At 42.1% G+C, this 26,268-nt stretch overlaps 1 protein-coding gene across 1 annotated transcript; it reads right to left on the bottom strand.

Annotated features, from left to right (window-relative positions):
• Nucleotides 1-17,963: 17,963 nt before the first annotated feature.
• TBR1 (T-box brain transcription factor 1) lies at nt 17,964-25,988 on the bottom strand (the record flags this gene model as incomplete). The annotated part of the gene is made up of 6 exons (XM_082841146.1): nt 17,964-19,252; nt 22,312-22,373; nt 23,324-23,482; nt 24,105-24,226; nt 24,581-24,735; nt 25,297-25,988. 6 exons carry the CDS (start codon nt 25,986-25,988, stop codon nt 18,397-18,399), a joined length of 2,046 nt encoding a protein of 681 aa, XP_082697272.1. The 3' UTR covers nt 17,964-18,396.
• Nucleotides 25,989-26,268: the final 280 nt, after the last annotated feature.

Raw genomic sequence — 26,268 nt, 5'->3', positions numbered from 1 at the left:
AAAGTCTTAGGAATAATGTAGTTTAACATCATAGCTGTAAATAAAGATGAACACAGATAACAATATTTCTCAGAATTATGTTATATAATCATAAAAGTGAAATATGCATTCTATGAGGAAACATAATAAAGGCAACTACCAATAATCTGAGGAGTTTAAAATGCAATAAATTTAGAATAAATTTAAAAATAATTGGTGGGACTTCCTTGGTGACGCAGTGGTTACGAATCTGCCTGCCAATGCAGGGGACACGGGTTCGATCCCTGGTCCAGGAAGATCCCACATACCACAGAGCAACTAAACCCATGCGCCACAACTACTGAGCCTGTGCTCTAGAGCCCGTGCACCGCAACTACTGAGCCCACACGCTGCAACTACTGAAACCTGGGCGCTCTAGGGCCTGTGTGCCACAACTACTAAGCCCACGTGCTGCAACTACTGAAGCCAGTGCGCCTAGAGCCCCTGCTCCACAACAAGAGAAGCCACTGCAATGAGAAGCCTGAGCACAGCAATGAAGAGTAGCCCACGCTCACCGCAACTAGAGAAAGCCCGCGTGCAGCAACAAAGACCCAACGCAGCCAAAAAACAAAAAAAAGTAACTGGTTCAAGATACACCTGTACATTGATTTCTAAATCTAGTAGATAAAAATGTGGTTTTGAGTTTTATTTTTATTTCAAATTAAAGATTTTGTGATGAGGAGTCTATCTGTTAAAGCCAAAATCTGCAACTTGCTTATCAAACCTCTTCATTATAGGTGGGCAGATGGTAATTAGTACGTAGAGGTAGTCCATGAAATTTTACAAAGGTTTTTAAATTATTACCAGCTAAGAAAGAGTGCATTAAAACAAAACTAAATAGGGAATTATCTACTTGCTTGTTTTGTGTTAAATCCCTGAGATTTATTCCAGTGAGACCCATAAACAGAGAGAATGAAATAAAAAAGGCGGAAGGCCAAAGTGTCATAAATGCTGTTCAAGTATTCGATAAAAGCTATCCACTTGAGGTTCACTGCAACACATTGGAAAAAATGATCTTCTCATATTTAGACACAAGCGATAGCAAGCCAAACACTCTGAAAAAGATGTGATACTGTTATACAACAACACACAGAACCGTATTTACTTTATTATTGCTACCTATGTGGCCTATAGTGTTAGCAGGAAAACTGATTTGATGTACATGATATTATGTTTGGAAGCTGCTCTGCTTATTCTACCCTAATTAGCAGGATGTCTGGTAAAAGTCAGCAAACAACACAATCCCTCACTTTGGTACTACAAACTAAGTCTTAAATCTCCATAATATTTTTAAAACAAGCAAACTAGGACATGAATTTTTTTTCCTGGATTCATCTTTTTCGAAAATTTTCAAGATCCTTCCAGTCAATACATAAGATAGGGCACATATTGTCAAGAATAAGTTGTTAAAGTGAATATGAAATGTGCTTCTCAAAATATAGGTTACACATTTACCAGATGGTAAAATAAACATGTAAATTGTTATCAAGTATACACTAAGTTTGTATTAAAATTTTATGCACTGTAGGAAGGGTGTAACAATTATCATATATTGTATTACCTGTTCACTTAATAGTTGATTAGCGTTTCATAAATATTTTCTTTAAGAAAAGTGTTATTTAAATAGATGATTCTGATCAGAACTGAAAAAGCTATGAACCCCATTAGAGAATGCAGAACAATCAATTTTCTCTTATTCATTCATTAGTCAAAGGTAAAAAGAACATTTTTAAAAATTTCAACTAAATCCATAAGTTAATACAGTTAATACCTTTGCAAGCTATGGCATTAACTAAGAAAACTGGTTTGATGGCCATGTACAGTACACTATTATACTGAGGGTCATCTAGAATATTCCAGATTATATAGAGTCCTCTGCTCATTGTCGTTAACTACCATAATAATTTAAAGTATTTAGCAAAGAATGTTGACAAAAAAGAAAAAGAAAATTAAATCTCTGTAAAGTTTCTATCTTTTCAGTTCAATCTGTGGTCATACTTCATAGACAAAGTTTTTGAATGTCAACAGGAGCATTTTATGACACCTCCAATCTCCTCTTGGGTTTAATCACAAGTTTTAATGTACAGTGCTGGCATTAGTGCCTTTAGTTATCTGCCACACGTCACAGATCTCCTGCTATGTGCAGCATGTTGATAAAGAAGTGGTATTACGGACTTCCCTGGTGGCGCAGTGGTTAAGAATCCACCTGCCAATGCAGAGGACACAGCTTCGAGCCCTGGTCTGGGAAGATCCCACATGCCACGGACCAACTAAGCCCATGTGCCACAACTACAGAGCCTGCGCTCTAGAGCCCACGAGCCACAACTACTGAGCCCATGTGCCACCAACTGCTGAAGCCTGCACGCCTAGAGCCTGTGCTCTGCAACAAGAGAGGCCATCGCAATGAGAAGCCCGTGCACCGCAATGAAGAGTAGCCCCTGCTCGCCACAACTAGAGAAAGCCCGTGCACAGCAACAAAGACGCAATGCAGCCAAAAATTAATTAATTAATAAAAAGAAAGAAGTGGTATTATTATATACAATATTTAAGGCAGAATTTGTGGAGTAAATCTACCTTTAGAATGAATCAATGAGCCAATCATCAAAGTTCACTTAACATACCTCAGAAATACATGATTATTTAAAGGAGACTGTTTTCATAAAATTTAAGGAGTCCTTTTTTTAACTTTTCCACCAAAATATTTTGGTTTAGGAGAGCCTAGAAGTCAGGAGCAGAGCCCAAAGCATCCAGCCCAAGTATAAAATTTCCCTGAAGATTTATGTTTTAAAAGAAATCCATAGAGGGCTTCCCTGGTGGCGCAGTGGTTGAGAGTCCGCCTGCCGATGCAGAGGAGACGGGTTTGTGCCCTGGTCCGGGAGGATCCCACATGCCGCAGAGCGGCTGGGCCTGTGAGCCATGGCCGCTGAGGCTGCACGTCTGGAGCCTGTGCTCCGCAACGGGAGAGGCCACAAAAGTGAGAGGCCCGCGTACCGCAAAAAAAAAAAAGAAATCCATAGAGAAAGGATCAATGAATCACAATAAGAAAGCTCTCTGAGGGTCACAGAGGTAGCTTAATTTATTACTATCGTTACCTGGTTCATGCAAATAAACAATATGATAAAATGAAATTCAAAGACCTGTTTGCTTCAGCCAAGAAACCTGGACCTTTAGAGTTTCATATAGCATATTCAGGACCTATTATCTTCCAAAAATAGAGTAGAGAATAATCCATTGAGTAATCTGGGGGCTTTCACCTAGTGGCTCCTAAAAAGCAAGGGCACCAAAATCGCCTAGGAGGGTATTGCTCCTGCACTGTGTTCCCAACAACCTAGATAGGTTGGAGCTACCCTCAGGAGTCACTGGAGGAACTGAGGGAGAGAGGCCTGGTCACCAGAAATCCTGGGACCTCACCCTGCTTCAACAGAACACCTCCACTTTTACATCTATATTCTGCACTTTGAAAAAGAGTTGTGTTGCTAAAGAATTTTTAAGTATGAAGACAACCGTCCTCCTTGAGAACCTTAGAGACACTGAAAAGTCAGTATCCTTTCTTAGTACTTCTTTCTATTAAATGTGTTACCTTAAATATGAATTAGCCTCTGTGCCCTTCAGTTCATCTACCAGTCAAGAGAGTTGTGTACATTATGTGGTGACTATAAAAAATTATTTGATATCTGCAAGTTTAAAAAGTGACTTTTTTATTAAAAGCAAAATAAATAAGAAATAAGTAAAATTAGTTAAGGCAATGTAATAGTTTGCTTACAAACTGAAAGGGAAAGAGAGAGAGAAGTAGGTGTTTATAACTAAATTCTACTCTATGACACTTTTTGATTTGTGTATGCAACTATTCTATCAGAACATTTGAAGAAATAAACAATTTGCCATCCCTTTTTCTTGTATACTGATGGCTTGGTTGAGCAATGAAAGGAGATTTTATGTCCTGTAATAGGTTGTTGGCTAACACAGTAATAAAATTTGTATAGCGCTCCAATATGCAAAGTGCTATCATAAACATTATTTAATAATGAAACATTATAAATATTCATTTTTGTTAGTAAAAAATCATATAAACACCAAATTCTACCTTTAAATTTTTCAGCTTGTTTTAAAATGAAAATAACATGTTTTCCTCCCAAATCTTTAAGTGAAACTAACAACCTAGAAAGGCACGTAAGATAATTCCTGTAAGTCTTCTCTTCTACTGTCACACCATCCCCTACCCCAGGACTACACATCCTCCAAAATTATTGATATATGTTCTCTAGCTACTGGATACCTTCCTATTTTAGATGTCAATTTCTAATTTCATCAATACAATCAAATTTTTAGTTATGTCAAGACTGACACAGTTGGAACTGGTAAGTGGGTGAGGAAACAAATTCTCATATACCTATGGAGTAACTGTAAATTGACAACAGCCTTTAGCCCAGAAATTCCACTTTTAGAAACTTACCCAATAGTTATCTAACACAGGAACACACAGATAAATGTATAATGTAGCATTTTTACAATAGAAAAGCCTAGTAACAACTACATGTATATCAGTAAGGACTAGTTAAGTTAGGTATAATTTACCCATGTAATAGTAATAGTAAAGATGTTAAAAAGAATGCAATCAATAGGTACTGATTTAGAAATACAGCCTTAATATATTATTAAATGAAAAATATAAGTTGCACAACAGTACACATGGTTTCTTCTAGTGGAATTCATAGTAAAAGTCAGTTAAATTTAATCAGATCGAGTTATTTTCATTTAATCAGAAGCCCAGTTTGTCTTAACCTAACATTCAAGGTGTTCCATTTTATGGCAACCAGCCTCTCCAAACGTACCATTCTATTACCTCCTCTACACATGCTATTTCCTAAGCATCAAATCTATTACCTATTTCTCCAATAGGCCTCTGCTTCTCTACCTCCTACACTTGGCTTAAGACTTTTTTTCTTCCTATCCAAAATGCCTTTCCAACCTCTGACTTCTGAAAATCCAGGCTCAACAAGTAACACATCCATAAAGCCTTCCAAGATTCCCTCAGCTAGGGGTAATCACACCTTCTCCTGTGGTCCCAAAGGATTTTTACCTGTGCTTCTCTTCTAGAATTCATCACTCACCACTTTTTATCATGCAATATAGTCTTTCACAAGTCACAGAGAATCCATATTTAATTCATCCTACAGTTTCCATGGTGCCTTATCTAAGCCTCTATCACAGTCAGCAATCAACAAGGGCTTGCTATATTAAAATAATCAGATTGGGACTTCCCCGGTGGCGCAGTGGTTAAGACCCCATGCTCCCAATGCAGGAGACCCAGGTTTAATCCCTGGTCAGGAAACTAAATCCCACATGCATGCCGCAATTAAGGAGCCCAGCTACCGCAACTAAGGAGCACACCACAACTAAGACCTGGCACAACCAAATAAATAAATAAATAATATTAAAATAATCAGATGAACATAGAAAGTTCTTATTGTTATCAGTTTTATCTTAGACAAAGAATCCCCAATCTTTCTGTGAAGAGGAGCTTAATAGGAGCTCATACTTTTCTCAAAGTTGTGAACACAAAAGAGTGGCAGAAGAGAAAGGAAATTTATCTAAACTACTGTAACCCTAAACAGAGACATGAGTGGGGGGTGTCCATTATAACTCTTCTTTCAACTGGCAATCCGCAGGAAAAATGAGGACTAGTCAGACAGCCAGTTTGGAGATCTACCAGGGAGGCTTTCGAAATTACGGCAGAGAAATCCTGAGCTCTGGTTCAAGTATTAGAGAGTTCACCTTGGAAGTACATATTCACTAGAATTTCTAGGAAATGAACTATGACAATGTTGCTTTCAGTTTGCAATAAAAATAAACTAAAATCTTTCATTTAATTGTAGTTTAAGACTGCAAAAGGACAAGGATAAATAAAATCCATTGGTCTAAAGATTTCATTTTAGAAATATTTTATCCTCCTTCTTGCCAAATTGCATTCACTGATAAACAGATTTCATTTTTACCATAAATTTCCCTTTTTTGTTATCTAGGAAAAATAAGGAGTAAAAGTAATCAAAAGATTGGCAGATGGAAGCAAGTGAAAAGCAATGTACACAGATAATTCAGAAATAGGAAATTGTCTGAATTTTTTAAAATTGACTGTATATCATTTCTAGAAAGTATGCTAATTGGACAAACAAAAGAATATATACAAATAAAATCTGCAGATCTCAAAAAATTCTAACACAATCTTACTTCACTCTCTTAAAAGGCTCAATACAGTATGATTAGGATAAAAAATCTAGTTTCAAAAAATATATAAAATCCAAAACAAGGAGTAAACTAAAAGCTGTGCATTTGTTCTCTATTCCCTTCACCATTTTTCAATCTGGAAACACTTTTAAATTTAGGAATGAGCTATAATAAGCCATGGTCAGATGACTGCCTAGTTTCTTGAACATTAATAAATACTTAATTCCAGCACAGATTAAATATTGCATTTGGAGAGGTGGGTAGTACGCAGTGAAAAATAAGTAGAATCAATAACTTTACTCATTGCTGTGGTTCTCTTTTATTTTTAAATCCCAGAGCCTGCAGACTTCTAAAGATTGAACAAACTGAATTGTTTGTGTATGACAAAAACTTGATAACTCTTCTAATACTTTAAGCTTAGGAAATCCCAAAATATATTTAACCAAGTTTTTTCCTTTTAACCTTTTGAGTTTTAACCATTTTGAGTCCTAGAGCTGATGAATTTGCATATCCTAAATTATATTTCTCAGCAAATGAACAGATTTCATTTCATCCTATCCTTTAGTTATGATATAATGCTTCACTATATAAATATTATGTAAAACACAAACAACTCAATTCAAACTAACTTATTATTCCTAGAGATAACAGAAAATAATAACCTTAACATAATTTAGTGGATTCCAAATTTGAATGAAAAAAGCAAAATTTCTATGATATTTCTATTGCAATATACTGAATACAACAACTTCTCAAATATGTAAATTAACCTGTGACTCAGTTTGCTGGGTGATGTTCACATCATGACTCAAATGGATGCAACCACTTAAAAATGAATGAATTGGGAGGTTGCCATGGACTATGAAGCTATCTGAGTAAGCTGCTTGTATCTAGCCTATATTAAGGGTAAGAAATTTTTCCATCTAACACATTTTGGAGGTAATCCCTCTATAACCGAATAGAAATATGATATATGGCTGGCATGGCTATACTGACTTCCTACCCTAGAATTCTGTATTTGTTCCATGGATTAGAACTATTCTAGATACTCTGGCATTTATTCTTTTGAGAATGACATCAGATAGATGTCAAACATGCAATACTTCCAGACAACCGTCCAACTTCCGTGTATGTAGATAAGGGCTACCTTATGGATGTCTGTAGTTTCCAGAGACAGCACTAATCACCACATTTTAATCATGATAAGCTTGAGTACAAATGCTTCTTCTATACAGAAAGTGAGAAGACAGTGTTCTTCAGGTTGCTCTTCTCTTAGAGTCAAGGTGATGAACTCTAAAACATGACCATACTGTCACATGTTTTAAAAAATAGAAAGGTATTTGAAAATAGTTATTTTTAAATCTGTGAACTTATTTCTATTTTTAAGAAAGTTACCATTATCAGAGTCCCTAGGCATGAAATTATAATGGACAGATAGTTTGCCACCATGGTTAATAGCTGCTAAGCTTAAAAAAAAAAAAAGAAAAACAAAAAACACTTTACCTTCTCTTTCATTACAAAAACAAACAAATGAACAAAAAACCTAGAGGAGTGGTTCCCAGATTTTGCTACACACTGGAATCACCAAGCAATCTTTTAAAAACACTGATGCCTAGCTCTCACCACCAAACATTCATATTCTGATTTATTTGGAATGGGGTGCAAATCCAGACAACAGAATTTCTAAAAGCTCCCTTGGGGATTCTACTGCGAAGCCACTGACCTAAAGGACCTGAGATGCTGATAGCCTCTTCCTGCATCCAGCTGTGTTAGTGTCAAGAAAGGGCAAGAGGCAGTTCATACAAAGAACCACACCAGCAAGTATGGGCCTGCTTATCTCAAAGACTAGAAGTGACCTCGATTTCAATAAATCAATATGCTTAGAGTAAGTATGTTTGCGTGTTAGAGAGAGAAATGTTAAATGCCAAAAAAAATAGTCTTAAATAAAATCTAGCAGTCTCAAAGAGAAAGAACTTCAAAAGATTTTTAAATTGCAGATCATAATGGAAAGAATACTGTAAATGACAGTGTCTCCATTTTTATATCAAAACACGCTTTATACCATACATTCAAGTAGGTTATTAAACAAGAAGTGATTCACTCTATTTCACTAATCCGTATATCCTGCGATTCTAGAAAAGAAATATTTAAATGCAGAGATACAAGAAGAAACTGAGCATGTTACAGGCTAGTCAAGTTAACACTATTACTGTGGCAATGCTTCTCAAACTTCAAGTCACTGTCAAATTTACTAGGTCATAACCAAAATTTTCTTTTCAATAAAGTTGACCATAAAAGAAAAAATATTAGAGTGTATCAATGTGGTAAAGTTAAATGTTTTGTGACACTTGTATGTGTCTATGTGTATTTATTTATTACTGCGAGTCTCAATTTAAAAAGTTTAAAAGACACTGCCCTAGAGGTCGTTCTACTGCAGCTCAGAACATCTGAACTCAAACTGCAGAGAAAATCAGAGGTCCAAAAAAAAACAAAGTTCTTTAAAGCTGGAAGATACTTAAAAGATTTGCTTATCAGTTCATTTTACGAATGAGGATATTGACAATCACAGAAATAAAATGTTCTGTGTCCCGTTTTTTTCTACTATACCTTAGGAGTCAGGTTCCTTTGAGACCTATACTTACAAAACAAATTTAAGGCAGTAGCATGCATACGACATTGGCTTTGACACCAACTACAGATTTTCAGTCATATCATGTGAACATTCCTTTGACATGGTGGCATTTTCACCAACTTATTATTCAAATGGAAAGTATACTGTGTGCAAATTAAATAATAAATTTAAAGTCTCTTGATTCTAGTGCTCCGAAGTATAGAATTCTTTTCATAGACAGGAGATTATTAAACGGGTACGTATTCAGCCTCCAGTAAGAGATCGTCGTAAAGCACACGATTACGACAGTGCCTAAGATGCAGGATACAAGGCGTGTCAGAAATTCCCCAGCATTATTCTTGATTTTACGTTCTCGTTCTCTCGTTTCATTATGGTGTTATACACAAACACACACACCCATGTATATTTTGAAAGATTACTGTAGAGAATCTGTAAAAAGAATTGAAAATGAATTTAAAAATCTGTGTAACTTTAAACTCCAGAGCAAAGAGTTTCCTAAAAAGTGGTGACGCAGGTAGAACTGTTTCTCATAATCTATAAAGCCTGAATCTCTTAGGTTTGGTACTTTATGTTTTGTAACTATGTAGAGAAAGGGCTGATAGTGATGTCGTTTAACATATATACACTATCAAACGTAAAATAGCTAGCTAGTGGGAAGCAGCCGCATAGCACAGGGAGATCAGCTCGGTGCTTTGTGACCACCTAGAGGGGTGGGATAGGGAGGGTGGGAGGGAGACGCAAGAGAGGCAAGAGATATGGGGATATATATATATATATATATGTATAGCTGATTCACTTTGTTATAAAGCAGAAACTAATACACCATTGTAAAGCAATTATACTCCAATAAAGATGTTAAAAAAAATAAGATATAGTACATACAATTGTATAGCCATTTTAAAAAAAAAAAAACCTTCCTCCTTAGTGGTGCTGCCACATATACTTGACATTCCAATCTCCTTAAGGGGTTACATTAATATTAACTAAGAGAAATTAAATTTTTAAAATTCATTTCAATTCTCATCATGTTAAACTTAAAGGCAAGAAGAACATGAGTCTGTATCACATGGTTCAAGGAAGGACAGATAGAAAAATTCAGAATGTCAATTAAAATGTAACAGGCTAGCTTTGTGACCGCCTGGAGGGGTGGGATAGGGAGGGTGGGAGGGAGGGAGACGCAAGAGGGAAGAGATATGGAAACATATGTATATGTATAACTGATTCACTTTGTTATAAAGCAGAAACTAACACACCATTGTAAAGCAATTATACCCCAATAAAGATGTTTTAAAAAAAAAATGTAACAGGCTACAAAAAATAAGAAACCATTAAGCAGGTGAAGGTGGTTAGACAATGGGTGGAAGGTATGTATTAGGAAAACTAGTACTAGATCTTCTTTTTCCCACCCCATTCTTCCATAACAGACGTCAAGCAAGTTTTCTTGGAAGAGGTATATGAGGGCATACCCTGTGAAAAGCAACCCTATAGAAACGTAGAAACTGCATAAACAAATAAGCAAGCAGAGAGCCCCATGAAAGAAAAGCCAGAGGAAGGAAGGGAAAGTGAAGGAGTTGCAGAATCTGCAGAATTAGCCAAAGGGCTAATTGCAGAATTAGCCAAAGGGCTAATTATGATGTTTAAATAGCTAAGAGAATAAAGATTAGTCTATAACAAGGCCATTACATTTGGTTAAGGGCACACTGGTAAAGGTAAAAAAGATTTTAATGTCTGTGCAAATGAGGAAGCTGAATTGAAAAGGATCAAAGAAAGCATTGAAAGATGGGTCCTAAGTACAAAAGATGGCAGGGAATAAATGGAGTGCCTCACATAGCTAAGAATGTTAGGGGTAAAAAAGAGAACAGAAATACCAATAAAAGAAAAATACTGTCCTTTCACACAAAAAAAATCCAAGATAAGAGAATAAAGTGAATATTGAGAGAAGTGATTAGAAATATATAGGGGAAAAAAGCACAAAATAAAAAACCAATGTGGGAGAAGTTAAATAAAAAGACATATTGTATCTGATATTTGTCCTGAAAACTTTACAACTGCTTTTGAGGAAAGCATAAAAATTCTGATCTGAAAGAAACTGATGAATCAGGCATAGATTTTATAAAGACTCAGGTTCAGGGTGGTAGCATGAGAAGGAAGAGTAGGTTTAAAAAAAAAGTTGTTGGCAAGAGAGTTGACAAGGGCAAAATGAGTGTCAGAGAGACAGCAGAGCTGGGGGGAGGAAAGAACAAATTTGTTGAGGAGGAATCAGTATGTCTCTTTGACTTTCTTCACAGGAACAAAGCAGAATGTGAGCATAAATTAAGAGAGTGAATCCCAAAGGTGAGTGAGCTCTAAGGATTATTTAGAACACAGTCATTTAAAAAAAAAGCGCGCGCGCACGTGTGTGTGTGTGCGTGTGGGTGGGTGTGTAGCAAATTAAGACAGAGGTAGGAAAAAAAGATTTCATTTGAACATAATACACAGCATTCAGTGGTAGGTAAACTGTGAAAGGATAAGTCCTCATTACAGCTTCTATTTTTTTAGGAAGGTACTGAGTAGTAAACATTGTTATTATTTGGTAAAATTATATCCGAAATTATACAATTCAAACTCAAAAACAAATCAGTTATAAAAGTACTAACCACCTTTGAAACATTTTTTATTAGAAATAATGGTTTGGCCTTTTGTAAATTTCCAACTGAGGGAGCCAATCAAAATAACAAATCTATATGATAACTGAGACGGCCTCATAAAATATCATTGTTGATTGCGGATGGCCTAAACTGAATCTATATAACATGTATGTGTATTTCATTCACTGAAGTTCAAGGATGTTAAACTTAAATATATATGTGATAGTTTCATACCGTAAATAGAAAGATTAAACTATTGAGAAGTTATAATTACACAGAATAGCCTATAATTTGACTATATTACAAAGGGGGAGAGATGATTTTGCTAATTCATGTTTTAGATACAAAGAAAAGAGCTTCCAATGCAGAGTGAGAAAAACACATCCCAGAGCCTAAAAAGAATAACCTTTTGTTGATAGAAGACGGCAAATCTTTGAATGCTCACAAGTATGCTTATCACTATTCAAAAGGGATATTTAAAACACACACACACACAATTCAAACACACATATCTGAAACGGTAGTGCCTTCTATCCACTTTCAAAGGAGGCCTTACTTGTGCCCACAAATGGCAGCCCAGTAGGCAGTGACATCAGACCTAGAAATGATGTGGCCTGTATAGTATGCAGTGAAGTGCAGTGCTCTACTTGTTTGCAATAGTTTTATTTTTCGACTAGTTTTTATCACACTTGGCATGAACAAGGGAACATGTGCTTTGCTAAATTTGAACTTTTAAGATGAGACTGAATTAACTGAGAAACAAAAAATTGCCTCTGAATTATCCTAAGATTGAAAAATGCCTTCCCCTTCATACTAGGAATGACAAAATAAAAGAGAAATACACCTTAAAAGTTGAAAATTGAGCCAGGAATATCCTGTCAACCAGAAAGTTCAATTAACTTGCCATTTCTTGAAACTTAGTGTATATATATATACATATATAATGCATGTATATGACATATATATACTAAGTAAGTATAACTTTTGTCCCCAAACTTAAAGTTAACCTTATATTCTTTTTTTTCTACTAGTATTGAAACAAAATATATATTAGCCAAAATGTTAGCCAAAATAACCAGAGGCATATCCCTAGAGATGCTCTCCCTTCATAAATTCCATCTTCCTCCTCATGAAAGGTTGGCCAAGATACATAAGTATAAATGCTTTGTATATAAAATGAGTGCCTTGTCATGCAGATATTTTTAGAGTTGAAATCCAAAATAATTTTAATATAAAATTCAAGTTATAAATCACAGGATATGTTCATAAGGAATCTAGTGATAAGTAATAGGTCAAACAACCTGAAAGAATCAGCTTGTGGTACAAGTTTCATTGCATTAATAATGTCACAGTTAGTGTGTTTATTAAATTAAGTATTACCAGCAAGGGTCTTCTAAATGCCACGTTCCTAATACTAGACCACATATTTATTTCAGAGTTAGCATAGGAAGATGGGGATCTATCACTAGAAGGTCTATTAAGCCATGTTTTTTTTTTCCATTGCTTTAATGGAACTATTCAAATCAAATTTTTCACACTATGCCTTGAACACCACTGCAAACCATACTATGGGTGTAAAATACATGCAAGGCGGATATAATCAGCTCAGATGTGACCAGTGACTTGTACACCATCAAGTTTACTTTATTGTGAAAGCAGTGGGGTTTTCTTTCAAGTGAATATATTTTTAAATACGTTGCAACCTAACTTACAAGCTGAAGACCAGAACCAGGAAGACAATACAAATCTCAAAGCAACTGAATTAAATCAAATATAATGCAATGCCTAAAATCCTACTTTGTAGGATTTTTGTCTCTGTCTTCCTACTGCCTACTTTGTCTCTGTCTTCCTTGACTCATCTTGTTCTGGCAAAAGAAAAACTCACTGTCCAAAAGTAAATCTTGCACTAAAATTGTAAATTCAATAAATCATAGAGATTCAACTTGCTTAAAAATTCTCAGCTACCTTTTCAAAGACTGATTCTACTGATATTAGGATGAACATTTACTCTTTAAAACATTAAAATTAACCAAGCAATTGCCCACATACCAGCGTAAATTAAATATTTAAAAAACTGAACGCTTATCACTGGTCTTTAAAGTTGCTGACTTCTTCAAAGTAAGTTTGCCCAAAAATGAGAATAATTGTTACTGTTTCCTATGGAGGAATCTAGATTGGTTTGTTTTCACACAGGATCATAAGCTCTGCGATTTTTCCTATCTCCATGGCTAAAACGCATACATGATAAAATAACTCATATACGCATAGAAAAGGTGCTGCACCAGAGGACAGGCAGAACATTTTATAAAAATCACTTATGTACACAAATACGTTGCCCAAATACTGCTACAGTGCATTTTAAATTCCCCGAGAATGTAAATAGACTCTGCTCAACAAGGCTTTTGTTCCTAGCCTGCACCCTAAACAGCAAGTACAACATCCTTGAAAGCTCACTCCTAAAAAGATAAATACTTAGCATCACAAAAAAAAGGTGGGTCACAGTGAGTTTTAGCAGCAGGATTTATAAGAAAATGTAACTGCAGGAGGTAAGATGGTTCATAAAGTTCTCCACAGACCCTAAATTACAACATTTTAAGAGCTCGGGGGATGTTAAGTCAGTCCTAAAGAGACAGAAACGACCTGATTTTTGAAGCAAACCCAGTAAGTTTCTGCTAGGCCTACAAAGGCTTTCACGCCCTAAATCCTAGTGGGTTGCCCGGCTTGGGAGGGCCGCACCCAAGGCCAGAGTCAAGGCCGCGAGCCACGCTGGACCGGACTCTTGAAGGGACAGGAGAACCGCCTGGACTCCAGGTCTGGACCTACGCTGGGCCCCCTGTCTAGAGGCGCGGCCTGAATCCCTGCCTGCGTTCCTCGCCTGGACTCCCGGCCTGGATCCACGGCGGGGACAGCCAGGACGCAGCCGCCCCCCACCGCCACCCAACGGCGAAGCCAGAGAGCCTGGGCCCAGGCTCAGCGGCACAGACCAGGCCTTCAGAGCCGCCCCACTGCCGGCCGAACTCGTGCGGATGTCCGTCCCCGCCGGCCTGGGCTCCCGGACGCCCTCGACCGCAGCGCGCTCTGTGCCCGCCCGTCGGCCACCCTGACCCGCGGCACCAGCTCGAAGGTGAAGAACGCAGGGCGCAGCGTCTCTGGGCTCGAGCGGCGCCTGCCCGCCGCGCTCGGCCCCAAGCGGCTGGTGGGCAAGGAGCTAAGATGGCGAGGGATGCGAGTGGCGGGAAGGCTGGAGCCAGAATAGAATGCTAGCCGCACGCTCGCCTTTTTTTTCTTTCTTTCTCTTTTTGAAAAGACACTTTGGAAAACTGGGGAAATCTGCAGTTTACGGGGAGGATTCGTCATCCTTCTCCGTCCCTCCCCTGACTCCTACCCTTACGGAGGTAAAAAGGCAACTCGAAATCTAACCCGGGACGCGAACTCTGGTTCCCGCAGGCCCTCCCAAAACGAACTCTGATTTCCTTGGAATAGCAGCAGCTTCTCCGACACATTGACAGTGTCACTTCACTAGACACCCAAGACTCCTTGGAAGCCAGGAGAAATGATCATGCTTGCAAAGGACAGGAAAGCACACTGCCTCCGAGAGGAGCGCGGAGCTGCAAATTTACCTCACGCTGACTCAGTCCACACAGCAGATGGTGCAGAGCTGCAAGGGAAACGACCTCCCCAATTTTTTTAAGTACTTCCTAATAGCAGCTAAGTGCGTCTTTCAGTACCGGGCACTACGTTCCTGTGAAATCTATCCTCGGCTTCTAAGAGCTTCGTTTCCGCACATGACACCGACTCCTTTGTTCGCGGTGACTCTGACCCGAGGGCGGCAGGTCTGGCCGGGCGCCGCGCTCCGACCGCCAGGCTCACTCCCGGAAGCCCCGCGCGGCCCCCGCTACCCCTCGCCCTCGGCCTGGGCGTCCCCGGGCCTCCCGGCTGCACGTGCGCCTCCTGCTCGGCGGCAGCGAGGTCGCAAGAGCGCAGGGCCAGTGGGTGATTGCAGGAACACACTGCTCCACTTCACTCGCCACGCAGACCCCCTGTTTTGTGCTTTTTGTCCTCTTGTTTAGTTCTTAGGTGTGGGAACGGAGAAACACAAAGGAAAATCAGTCTTCGCTTTTCTATGTGGCAGACAAAACTCCACGGAACGCCGTCTAGTGGCGAAATCGCCCAGGAAAGGCAAATCGGTCTTGTTCCCCCCACCAATTTTCACTTTAATTGGAACTTTGAAGCCTCTTTGCATCTGTCAAATTGCAAAGGGGATACACGACCGTCTCTGGGTGGTGGTAAATTTCGTCCCATAACCTGAGACTGGCCCAGACTAAGCAAGAAAGTTGAACCATTCTCCACCTCTTTCTTGGATCTCGTTTCTCTGGACACAAAAGTACAAAAATCGCTTCTCCAGGAGGTAAAGGCAGAGCTCTGCGGACACCTTGACTAAGACGCAGCGACCCCCCAGCTGGAATATCCACATTTCTGTATTTTTTTTCTCAAGGGATGGGGATCTGGCTTGGGCAGGACTGGCACAGGAGTTCCGTTGTAGAAAAGACGGGAGTGGTGCCCCCCAGATACCTCCTAAAGCAAGTTTTAAGCTCAGTGGTTAAATACCGACCTTTCACGAGTTTGCTCTATGAGTCCTTCCCCCCCCCAACCCCTCCCAAATCCCCCCAAAACAATCCGCTCAAGAAACGTAGGCCATCCTGTGTATTCATTTACGGATTCACCACTCAACTCCAAGGCCTCGTATTTAAGGACCGGAATTTTCGACATCTGCCTAGAGCTGCGGTCAACAGCCTATTTTGACAAGCATTTAAATCACACCCTTTTCTTGCCCAAAGCCTCCCTCCTGACTTTGTGAAATTTAAAGAAATTCTAAATTTCGTATTAAAGACCCTCCTTTTCCTGCTCACGTTATTTCCTACTTAAAGATAGAAGGAAGTGTCTACATTTTCCTGAAAAAAAGAAAAAGTGCAACAAAGTGAAACGACTCACAGGGAACTAAGTAGTTGTAAATAAGAGGAAAAAAAGTAATTACTGGTAGTGCTATAAAACAAATTTAAGAGGAAAACGGGAGGCAGTTTCCACTAAACAGACTGCCCCATATTGGAGTAGGGACAGGCTATTCTTCCTTAACCCTTAAAAATAATCATCTATAATTAAATTATTTTCAAACTGTAAACTGCTTTCAAACACCATAGCATTTTACCAGATTTATTTTACTTGTTATACACAGACGATACAAACGAGCAAAAAACAAAACGTTTCTCAATGGAGTGTGTACTTGTATAAATTATTCAGTTCACAGACAAAACGAAACAAATATAAAAATCACAACATTAGATTTACAGAAGAGCCAAAATATACACACGTTTAGACCCTGAATTCCTATCAGGAAAAAAAATCCCCCCAATGGACTGAATCTAGATTGAATATTGTGTATGATGCATATTTCACATTAATTTTAAAATACAAAAAAAAGTATAGGTTTGCTACACAACATTAGAAATCCTACTAATCTATTTTCAGGGGGATTAGTGCTCCTTATCAAATATAACAAGACTTAGTGGGAGGGGGAAAAACAGTCTTACTTGCATTAATGCTAGTGTTTTCCCAAGGAAGTCAAATTGCAGCTGTTTCTAGGTGTCGGGGAAATCATTTTCAAAACTAAAATGCAGTAAAATATACAACTCACACAATTCATCTTCACTAGACTACACTATAGTTACCAACAATTCAGTCATCTATATCATTAGTAGAATATTCATTACAAAGATTTACAGCATATAAAGGTGGAGGGGGGAACTGAAAAGATACTCAGAAACAGTTTGTCAGCATATGTGGCACCTGCACAGACCAGTAATGGATTTGGCACTTGGGGAAAAACAAATAAGGCAAAATAATATTGCTGATGTCGAGCTATTCTATTTAGAAGTAAGGGGTAAAAAACATATAACTCCAGTTAGCTTTGCTTTGCAGGCATCATGCCACTTAATCGACTTGCCTATGAAAAGACACCTATCCTTTACAGGTGTTTGGTCAGATTCTCCTTAGCTATTTGTGTGCAATAGGGCACAGAGTAATTATTTCATGCAACGGATTGAGGAGAAGTGAGAAACCCATCATTATCTAGTTTTTCAAGTTTCAAGTTTTCAGAGCCTCTTAGAATATTGTTAATTATCCCACCAGAAAAAATGTTAAAGGGGAGGGGGGTGGAGAAAAAGGCAAAGAAAGGAAAAGAAATGAACGAGAAGGTTAAGCATGAACTGGTTTTGTGCCTTGACGATGAGAATAAAAACTAGCCATTCGTTACAGTAAATTAACACTATATACAGTCATTTCACAGGCTTTGTTCCACTAAAATTATTAACATCCCTACCATCCATCCATCCATCCACTCGGGGATAAGAAAGGACGCGCTGGGGGGTCCAGGTTCTAGAGTCAACATCCTACGGTTAATGGGGAGGCCGAGATTTGGCGGGTCGGAATAGCTGCTGCCTGACAGGACTGCCCAGGTCTCCTAAAGGTGAAGAGTTTCATTACCAGAAAGGGAAGGAGAGGGTGAGAAAAAGACGAGGGGAAGGGGAATTGTTGGGAGGATAACTTCACAGAAGGTTCGGAAGTAGGAAAACCAAAAGGTTTACAGCCAAGTTGAAGGTCGGTGCGCTAATTGCGGAAACTGCTGTGCAAAAAAAAAAAAAAAAAGGAAGAAAGAAAGAAAAGGTTAAAATTACACTCGGAGACCTGTACTAATCCGCTGCAGACGGTGTTCGAGGGTCAAACAAACTGAGGGGGCGCGCGAGTGGGGCGTGGGCAGGAGGCGCAGGGGGAGAGGCGCGAGGGGCTGGCGGGGGCCCGGCCGCGGCGGGGCGCGGGGCCGAGGCGGGCAGGGGCGGCCTAGCTGTGCGAGTAGAAGCCGTAGTAGCCGCCTATGTCCTTGGCGCAGTTCTTCTCGCAGTCCCGCTGGGCCAGCACCTCGCTCTTGAGCGGGGACGAGCTCTCGGACACGGGCGTGTCAGCGGGCGAGATCCGCCTCCGTTTGGCCTGCTCGTAAATCCCCGAGTCGCTCGAGTCGATGGACTTGATGGAGGAGGGCGTCTCGATCCAGCTGGAGTCGGACAGGTCCTTGGGCTTGGCGTCCTCGGCGCCGGGCGGCAGCGGCGAGCGCTCGGCGGCCAAGCCCTCGGCCTCCTCGCCCAGGTAGGGGTTGGCGCCGGCCATACGCGCGGCGGCCGCGGCGCTGTTGGGCCAGCAGGGCAGCACCGAGCCCGACTTGGCGCCGCAGTACTGCGGGGGGCTGCGCGCGCCCCAGCCCGACGGGTCGGCGTAGTAGCCGAGCGGGCGGCCCGTGCAGCCGGCCGCCTGCAGCGGCAGCGCCTTCACGCCGGCCGCCGCGTACGAGAGCAGCGTGGCCGCGTTGCCCGCGAAGTCCGTGGCCGTGTCGTAGGCCGAGGCGGCGAAGTCCAGCCGGTTGTTGGCCGGCGTCACAAACCAGCGCTGCGGCGACGGCGCGCCCGGGTCCTCGGCCTGCTGCGGCGACAGCAGCCCGTTGGTGTGCGGCACGCTGCGGTCCGTGCCCGGCCCGGGGCCCGCGCCCGCGCCCGGGTGGAAGCGGGCCTTGGCGTAGTTGCTCACGAACTGGTCCTGCAGGAAAGAGCCGGCCATGGCGTAGCGGGCCCCGGGCACGATCTGTGAGCGCGGGGAGTCGTTGGGCGAGGGGGTCAGGCGGTCCATGTCGCAGCCAGTGTAGATCCTGCGAGGGAGGGAGAGAGAGAGAACCGAAGGGTGGCGCCAGGTCCCTTCGGGGGGCAAAAGGGAAGGCCACCCCTGGTTGCCCACCCACACCATCTCCACGTGTAACCTGCCGCCGTCCAGGATGGAGACAGACAAAAGGTCACAGACCTGCATCCTCTCCAAAATAAATCGTGAAATTATAAAGGAATCAATCTGTCTATTTAGGGACCTAAAAATGATACAGGTGAAGAGGAAGGCTTCCCTCCTCTCTTGCGTTCTCTCGACAGGTGCACAGGGGGCCCGAGAGAGGAGCACAGCAAGGGATCCTCATCCCACTTCTCCACTGTATGTGTACACATTATGGCAGATTTACCCAGGAACTAAGGTGTTATTTGCCCAGTGGGCCTTTCTTCTTCGGTGAGAGTTTCTGAGCGAAATTTCTAAACAAGTCACCCACTTCCACCCTTTTAAGACCGCTTTCCTCCATTTGACACACGCGCGGGCCCCTCAGGTACTGACAAGCATCGGACTGGTTTTCGCCAGTCTGCTGAGACCCGGGAGGGTTACTGCTGCAAGCCTCCGCAGGACTTACTGTCTTGTTTTCCCCGTGTGATCTTTCAACCCCCAGCTCCCGACCACTAATACAAACAAGAATTACTACTTGGAAACAAAGTCATCAATCAGTAAAATTCTTTTGCAGAGAAAAAGCATTCTTTACTCTGACCTTCTTTCCCCAGCTTTTGATCTGTTACTGGTTAAAAACAACAGCAACAACAACTTGGGGGGCAAACTCTTGAAGTACAGTTATCAACCTCCGCCAAGCAGTCTCCCACTAATAATAGCTCATCCTTATACAACTTGATTATGTGTACCAGGCACCCTTGTCTAGGACTGTACAGACAGTAATTTATTTAACCATCACAACAATTTTCCAAGTTAGGTACCATTATTATCCCACTTTACAGGTGAAGAAACTGAGGCAAAGGGAAGTTAAATAACTTGCCCAACCCCATACAGTAATTGTGTTACTAAGAATTACCTTAAATAAAATAGTCAAAGATTAGCTCTAGGCCCTGGGCCTAGAAAATCCCATTCGAATTGAGAAGGAACCAGAGATTGGATCAAGATTGGTCGAAGTATTTTCTCATACACATACACACATGCCTCCCTTTTTATTTAGCTCACACATAAATGTTTTAATCTTTAATCAACAGACTGTTTTGAAAGAGAGCCTCAGTCTTGTCAGACCTCAATCCTTTGGGGAGGAGATTCCCTGGTGAGTGGCCAAGCAAACCCCCTGGCCCCCCTGAACTCTTTATTGCTCTCCCTGTTTCTCCAAAAGTGAGCCAGGCCCAAATAACCGACATGAACAGTGGAAAGGGAGTGTCATAAACCATTCTACTCTTCTCTAACCCATAAATGTCTAAGATAACCACTTTTACAGTTAAAGAAGCTTTTTATGAGAAATATATAGTGATTTAAGAACCAAATGGAAGTGGTTTTTTCCAACAGAAGTCAGCCAGAAGAGGGGCAAGTGAGTGTCATGCTGTGGCTGCTCAGGTGCAGTTTGCTTACTGCACAAAATTTCCCTCCTGAAATTCAAGTCCAGCCTCAAATAAGAACAAGTAGAGGGAGGCAGGAAGGGAACATAACCAGCAAGGTGCAAATATCTTCTCTGTTTACCACCACAATATTTTAAAAAGAAAAAAAAACAACAATCTGCAAAAGATACAGTTTATATGCCCATACAGGTCCCAACCCACTTGGGATTACTGAATTGATTTGTGCAAAATAAATGCTTTGGAACAGATGTTCACAGCAGAATTAAAAGCTCAAAATCTACAAGACCCCCTAGTACAGAGACCAATATCTCTGGTCTCATGGGCCACACACTTTCCACTGTGCTGAGCCCACCTTTTTTAGATTGTGAGGAAGGACTAGAGTAGCCAAGTTTGTTTTTTCTGGGGAATCATACTGATGAGGCTTGCTTCCTTTGGACCACTTTTGAGGGATGCACATGGCAGTTACAGGCAGTACCATCCATGACTGTCTTTTCAATTTGTTATAAAAATATCAGGAGGGAAGTTCGGTATCTACCTGGAGATAGCCACTTGTCTCCTCCACAAATTTAATCTATTCCTAGTCAAAGACAGATTCAACTTTGTAGTTCTATCCCAAGCACTTAATGCAAGCCATGAAATTAAAATGTATGTATTCTTCCCTTCTATGGTCAGAAAAAAGTGAAGGGATCACCATAATCCAGATTTAGATTTTGCTATATAACTCTATCTGAACTCCTAGGCACTATACCTGGGCTCTGAGGAAGAACGCTAGAACAAGCCCAGGAAGTATTCAGTTTACACCTACTGTTGCCCCCAGAGGACAGCATTTTGATAGAAAAGACATGGAGTAGGTAAGTGATGCCTGGAGAAAAGGGAACCAACACATTTAATTAAAACGCACCTAGATAAAAACGATAAGAGGAAATATTTTTCTTTCGAAGCATAAATAATACACAGCAACAGAACCTGGGTCCTTCCCAAAGCCTGAAGTGACTGCAATATCGGCTGTGCTCGTGAACTTGCCTGTAGTGGGTGCACATTTTTATTCAGTCCATAGTAAACTTGCACAGGAAAAGCTATTACACAAAACTTGGAAATGGGTAAATAAAAGTCACATATGCCAAGGAGACTGTAACAACTGCCAGAGCCACATGCACTTTCAGGCAGACTCGGGCGGTTTCAGACACAGACAATCTGAGCTGAGCATCTGCAGTGCCACATACAACTCGCGCACCCGGGAACCAGGGCGGCTTCCCCAGCCAGCCAGTCCCCGAGCCCCGCCAACAACTTTGTAATTCACGCAAAAGCTAAAAATAGGCAGAGGAAACCTTTCACCAAAACCACAGAAGTACTAAGCCAGGTCACCAGAGAGAAGGGGAGCCGACAAAAAGGAAAGGAAAACCTCGAAAACAACCCTGTCTTCACACTTTCTAGCTTCCAAAAGCCTTGTACAAAGCAATGCACCTTTGACCTAAAGCCCAATTCCACAAATTTGAGAAAGTGCAAAACTACTTACGTGTCATAATTATCCCGAAATCCTTTTGCAAAGGGGTTGTGATCTATTTTCAGTTGTGTAATCTGGAAAAAAGATTAATACGATTTTACATTCTATACAGAGGATTTGGTGTTTAAGGATATGTCATCTGCCGCTTTTTACAGGGGCTTACGGCCCACAATTTCATTAAATAGCAAAGTTTCCCTAACTGAAAAATTTGAGGGAATGGGTGGAAAGGAAAAAAAAGAAAGTATGATGAAAGTTATGAGGAACATGTTTAAATTAATGGTGACTAAAACTAAAGAATTGCTTTCAATTAGCTCTCCCATGTGTTCTAAATTGGTTCAAATGCTCATTTTTTTAAATGCTTGTTACATAATGCCCTTACTCAGGCAAAAATCTTTAAGGGGCACTTGAATTCATCACTAAAAAATGCTGCGTATCTTAAATGTTTCATCATATTTTTTAAAATTGGTCGCTTTTGATACACAACTTGAAGAACCCACAAGCTGCATCTTAAAATCAGTTTTGATTTAAAATAAACGCATATTTTTAACTTCTAATATTTTCATTTAAGTTTTTAAAAAACACCATCAATTCTAGTAGTCAAATCAACAGTAGTAAAATTAAGTTTCTGCAAACTTGCAAATGCTTAAGTTCAAACTGCTAGAAAACTCACTTCGTAGCCCCCAGTAATTTATTGTAGGTTTTAAATATATGAATGTGGGTTTCTTTTGATCACCCAGAAAGTGATGCTTGAAAACGAAATAAAAATTCCCAAGAGGCCCGAGAAATTCTGGTCACCTTAAAGGTGGCCCGGGTGACCCGCGACGGAGACGAATAGGAAGCGTTTTCCCACCGGCTAGGTGTTTAGGGAAGGTGCCCAGCAGGCCCCTAGCCCTACGCCTAAAAGGCGCAGCAGAGCCAGCTGCGGCTGACGTTAGTGCCAGAGCGGGGGATGGCCGGGGGTAGCGGCGCGGGCCTGGAGAAGCCGGTGCCGACCGCCGCGCGCCCAGCCCCCAGGCCTCCTTACATCGGTGTTCTGGTAGGCGGTGACGGCGATGAACTGAGTCTCGGGAAAAGTGAATGTCTGCACGCGGCCGGGCTGGCTGGTGTCCTCCGTGCCGTCCTCGTTCACTTCCACCACATGCAGGCGGGGCTGGTACTTGTGCAAGGACTGCAAAACCACCATCTGTCCGGCGGAGAGAAAGGGGAGCGCCGGGCGGCGCGTTAACGCAGCCGGCGTGCGCGGGGCTCTGCGCCGCCCGCCGCGCGGAGGCTGCAAGGAGCCCGCCGCCCCTAGTAACTGATAGCGGGCCTCGCCCGGCTGGTGACTGGCTGGCGGGGGCAGACCAGCCCTCGCTGCCCGGGAGCACGGATCGCCCGAGCACGGGAGGAAAACCAAACCCGACCGCCCGATCCTCAGGGCCCTTCTCCCTGTCCTCCTTTAAGGAGAAACAAAGATTTTCACAACCTGAAGATCCTGCGCGTTTCCTTCTCAAAATCAACCAAGTATTTGTACTTGGGAAGGTTGGGAACTCAGGAATTGGGCGAGATGGAGGGAGAAGAACAACTTTGTAGATTGTTTAATATAATTTCGGAGGATGGAAATAGAATTTTTTAGAAGTCTTTTTAATGAAGCAAAGAAACGTGTCCAGTTTCTCATGTTGGTTTAAAGTGATGAACTGGATCTTAGGGAGGGACGAGTATGTATAAGTGAGTGTGTGTGTGTGTGTGTGTGTGAGAGAGAGAGAGAGAGAGAGAGAGAGAGAGAGAGAGAGAGAGAGAGAGAAATGAGCGCTTGAGCCACTGACCTGCCCATTGTTGTTTGAAGCTCCTTTGTTGTTTGTAAGTTTTAATTTTCCAAAAGAGATTTCTTGACGCATCCAGTGAGCCCCCGTGTTGGGGGAATCCGGATGCATATAGACCCGATTTCCTAGAGAAAGAAACAAGTTGTTTACATGTGCCCCGGGCACTGCCCAGTCTTAACTCCTCACCACGTAGGACACACACACATATACACATACGCACACCACTTATTCCACTGTGAGGCCCATTAGCTGGGGCTTTTTAGGCCGTGCTTTCTTCCTATTAACTGGGATGATTAAAATTGCTTTTGCATAATCCTCCCCCTTCTCGCGGCTCAGTCTGTCCCCCTATCCCCCTCGTTTGCTTTTAGAAGTCATTGGCCGATCGTTTTAAAAGTCGCTCGAGCCAGTCCACAAAGGCTTTAATTAATCATTCTCACCTAAATAAGTGTCAGGAAAACGTGTTAATTGGAAGGACTTGCCTTGCACATTGGTGTCCGCTTTGCCGCAAGGAACCCATTTGCCTCCTTGAAACCTCCAGTGATTGGGATCCGCCAAAATCACATCCACAAAAATATTGTAATGAGCCGTGGGATCGAGACCAGAAATGTTAAAACTTAAAAAAGGAAACATGCGCCTATTTAAATTAGGAAGGGGGGAGAAAACAAGGGGGAAAAACATAAATGTTAAAGATTAAATGCAAGAAGCGAGGCGCCAGATAGCAAAGCAAAACTTGTTCTCTCAGCGTCAATGAGCGAATGTTTGCTGGGTTGGAAAAGGGGTGGTGGCGGAGGAAAAGAAGTGGGGCTGAAGTCGGGGAGTCGGCAGGTAGCACTGCCCAGCTGAAAAGCGAGATTGGCGACCCGAATCTCCACCTGTCGGTGCATCGGGCGTTGATGCGTCCCTCCCATCTCCCGGCCACCGGCCAGGGCTCTCCCCCTCTCTCTCGCTCTCCTTTCTCCGGCCACTGACTGGCTCTCCGACCACCTTTCTAGAGCGGGACCCCCCTCCCCGACATCACCGCGGTGGCTAGACCTTCCACTTTCCGTTTTTCCAACACCAGCCAACTCTAGGACGCGCCAGAGCGCCTTCCACTCTGCTCCCGACCCCGAATCTTCGCTGCCGCGGCGGTCACAAGCCGGGTGCACTTGCCCCCGGACCGCGCCTGGAGCAGCGGCAGCCAAGAACGTAGCATTACCTGCCCTGTTTGGTGATGATCATCTCCGTTTGGTGCCGGTGAAATTTCAGCCAAAGGGGCCTGTTGCACAGGTACACCTGCGCTTTGCCGGGCACCAGCCCGGGCTGTGTGGAGGAGAACTGGTAGAACGGGGCTCCTTGGTAGGAGTGGCCGTACTGCTGTGGGTAGGGGTAGCCGGCGGTGGGGTAGCCCTGCGGTGAGGAGTTGGACAGGAGGCTGTTGTAGGCTCCGTTGGTGATGACCGGGTGGTGGGCCATGTAGCGGCTTGGGCTGCCGATGGAGAAGGCGGGGTGCGCAGGTCCGTGCTGCCCGGCGTACGGGAACATGGCACTGGGAGCAGTGGCCGCGGACTGTGGCTGGCTGGACTGAGAGAGGAGGTAGCGATCTGCAGCAGAGCCATCGAAACTGTGACGAAGCTCAGAGACCCCGTCCAAGACAGGAGAGAGTTTACTTCTCTGGACGTCCCCTGGTGAGTCCTTGGAGTCAGGAAAATTGTCTGTATCTGACTGATTCGTCATCCCCCTGGTAATTTTTTTCAGAGGTGAACTTCTCTCCAGGTTGTCAGTGGTCGAGATAATGGGATGATCGTGCAAGACGAGCTCAGATCCGCCTGAATGTGGGTAGCTGCTGCTCACATTGAGAAATTTCTTGGAGAGCATGATAGAAGGAGAAAGGCAGTGCTCCAGCTGCATAGCTCTGGAACCTGAACACTCGCCCTCCTGTCCCTGGTTTTTAAAGTCCTATTTATCATAAACTAGAAATCCACAGACCCCCTCACTAGACAGAAAGCACTTCAACCAGCAAATGCTTCTCAAAGGTTTGATTTACTTTTTTTTTCCCTGGGAGAAGAGATTGGCCAATTGACACTATGCAGCAATCAGAAAAGGCTCACTTTTGATCTTGCTGCTTGTGCAGCCGATGAAACGGCTCCTGCCATTGGTTAACTGCTGACAGTAATTTAATTAGATAGAC

This window comes from Leucopleurus acutus (assembly GCF_964270905.1).
Source record: "Leucopleurus acutus genome assembly, chromosome: 6".
Taxonomy (NCBI): Eukaryota; Metazoa; Chordata; class Mammalia; order Artiodactyla; family Delphinidae; genus Leucopleurus; species Leucopleurus acutus.
Note: the sequence above shows the minus strand (reverse complement) of the source record. Positions and strands in the feature narration are given on the sequence as shown.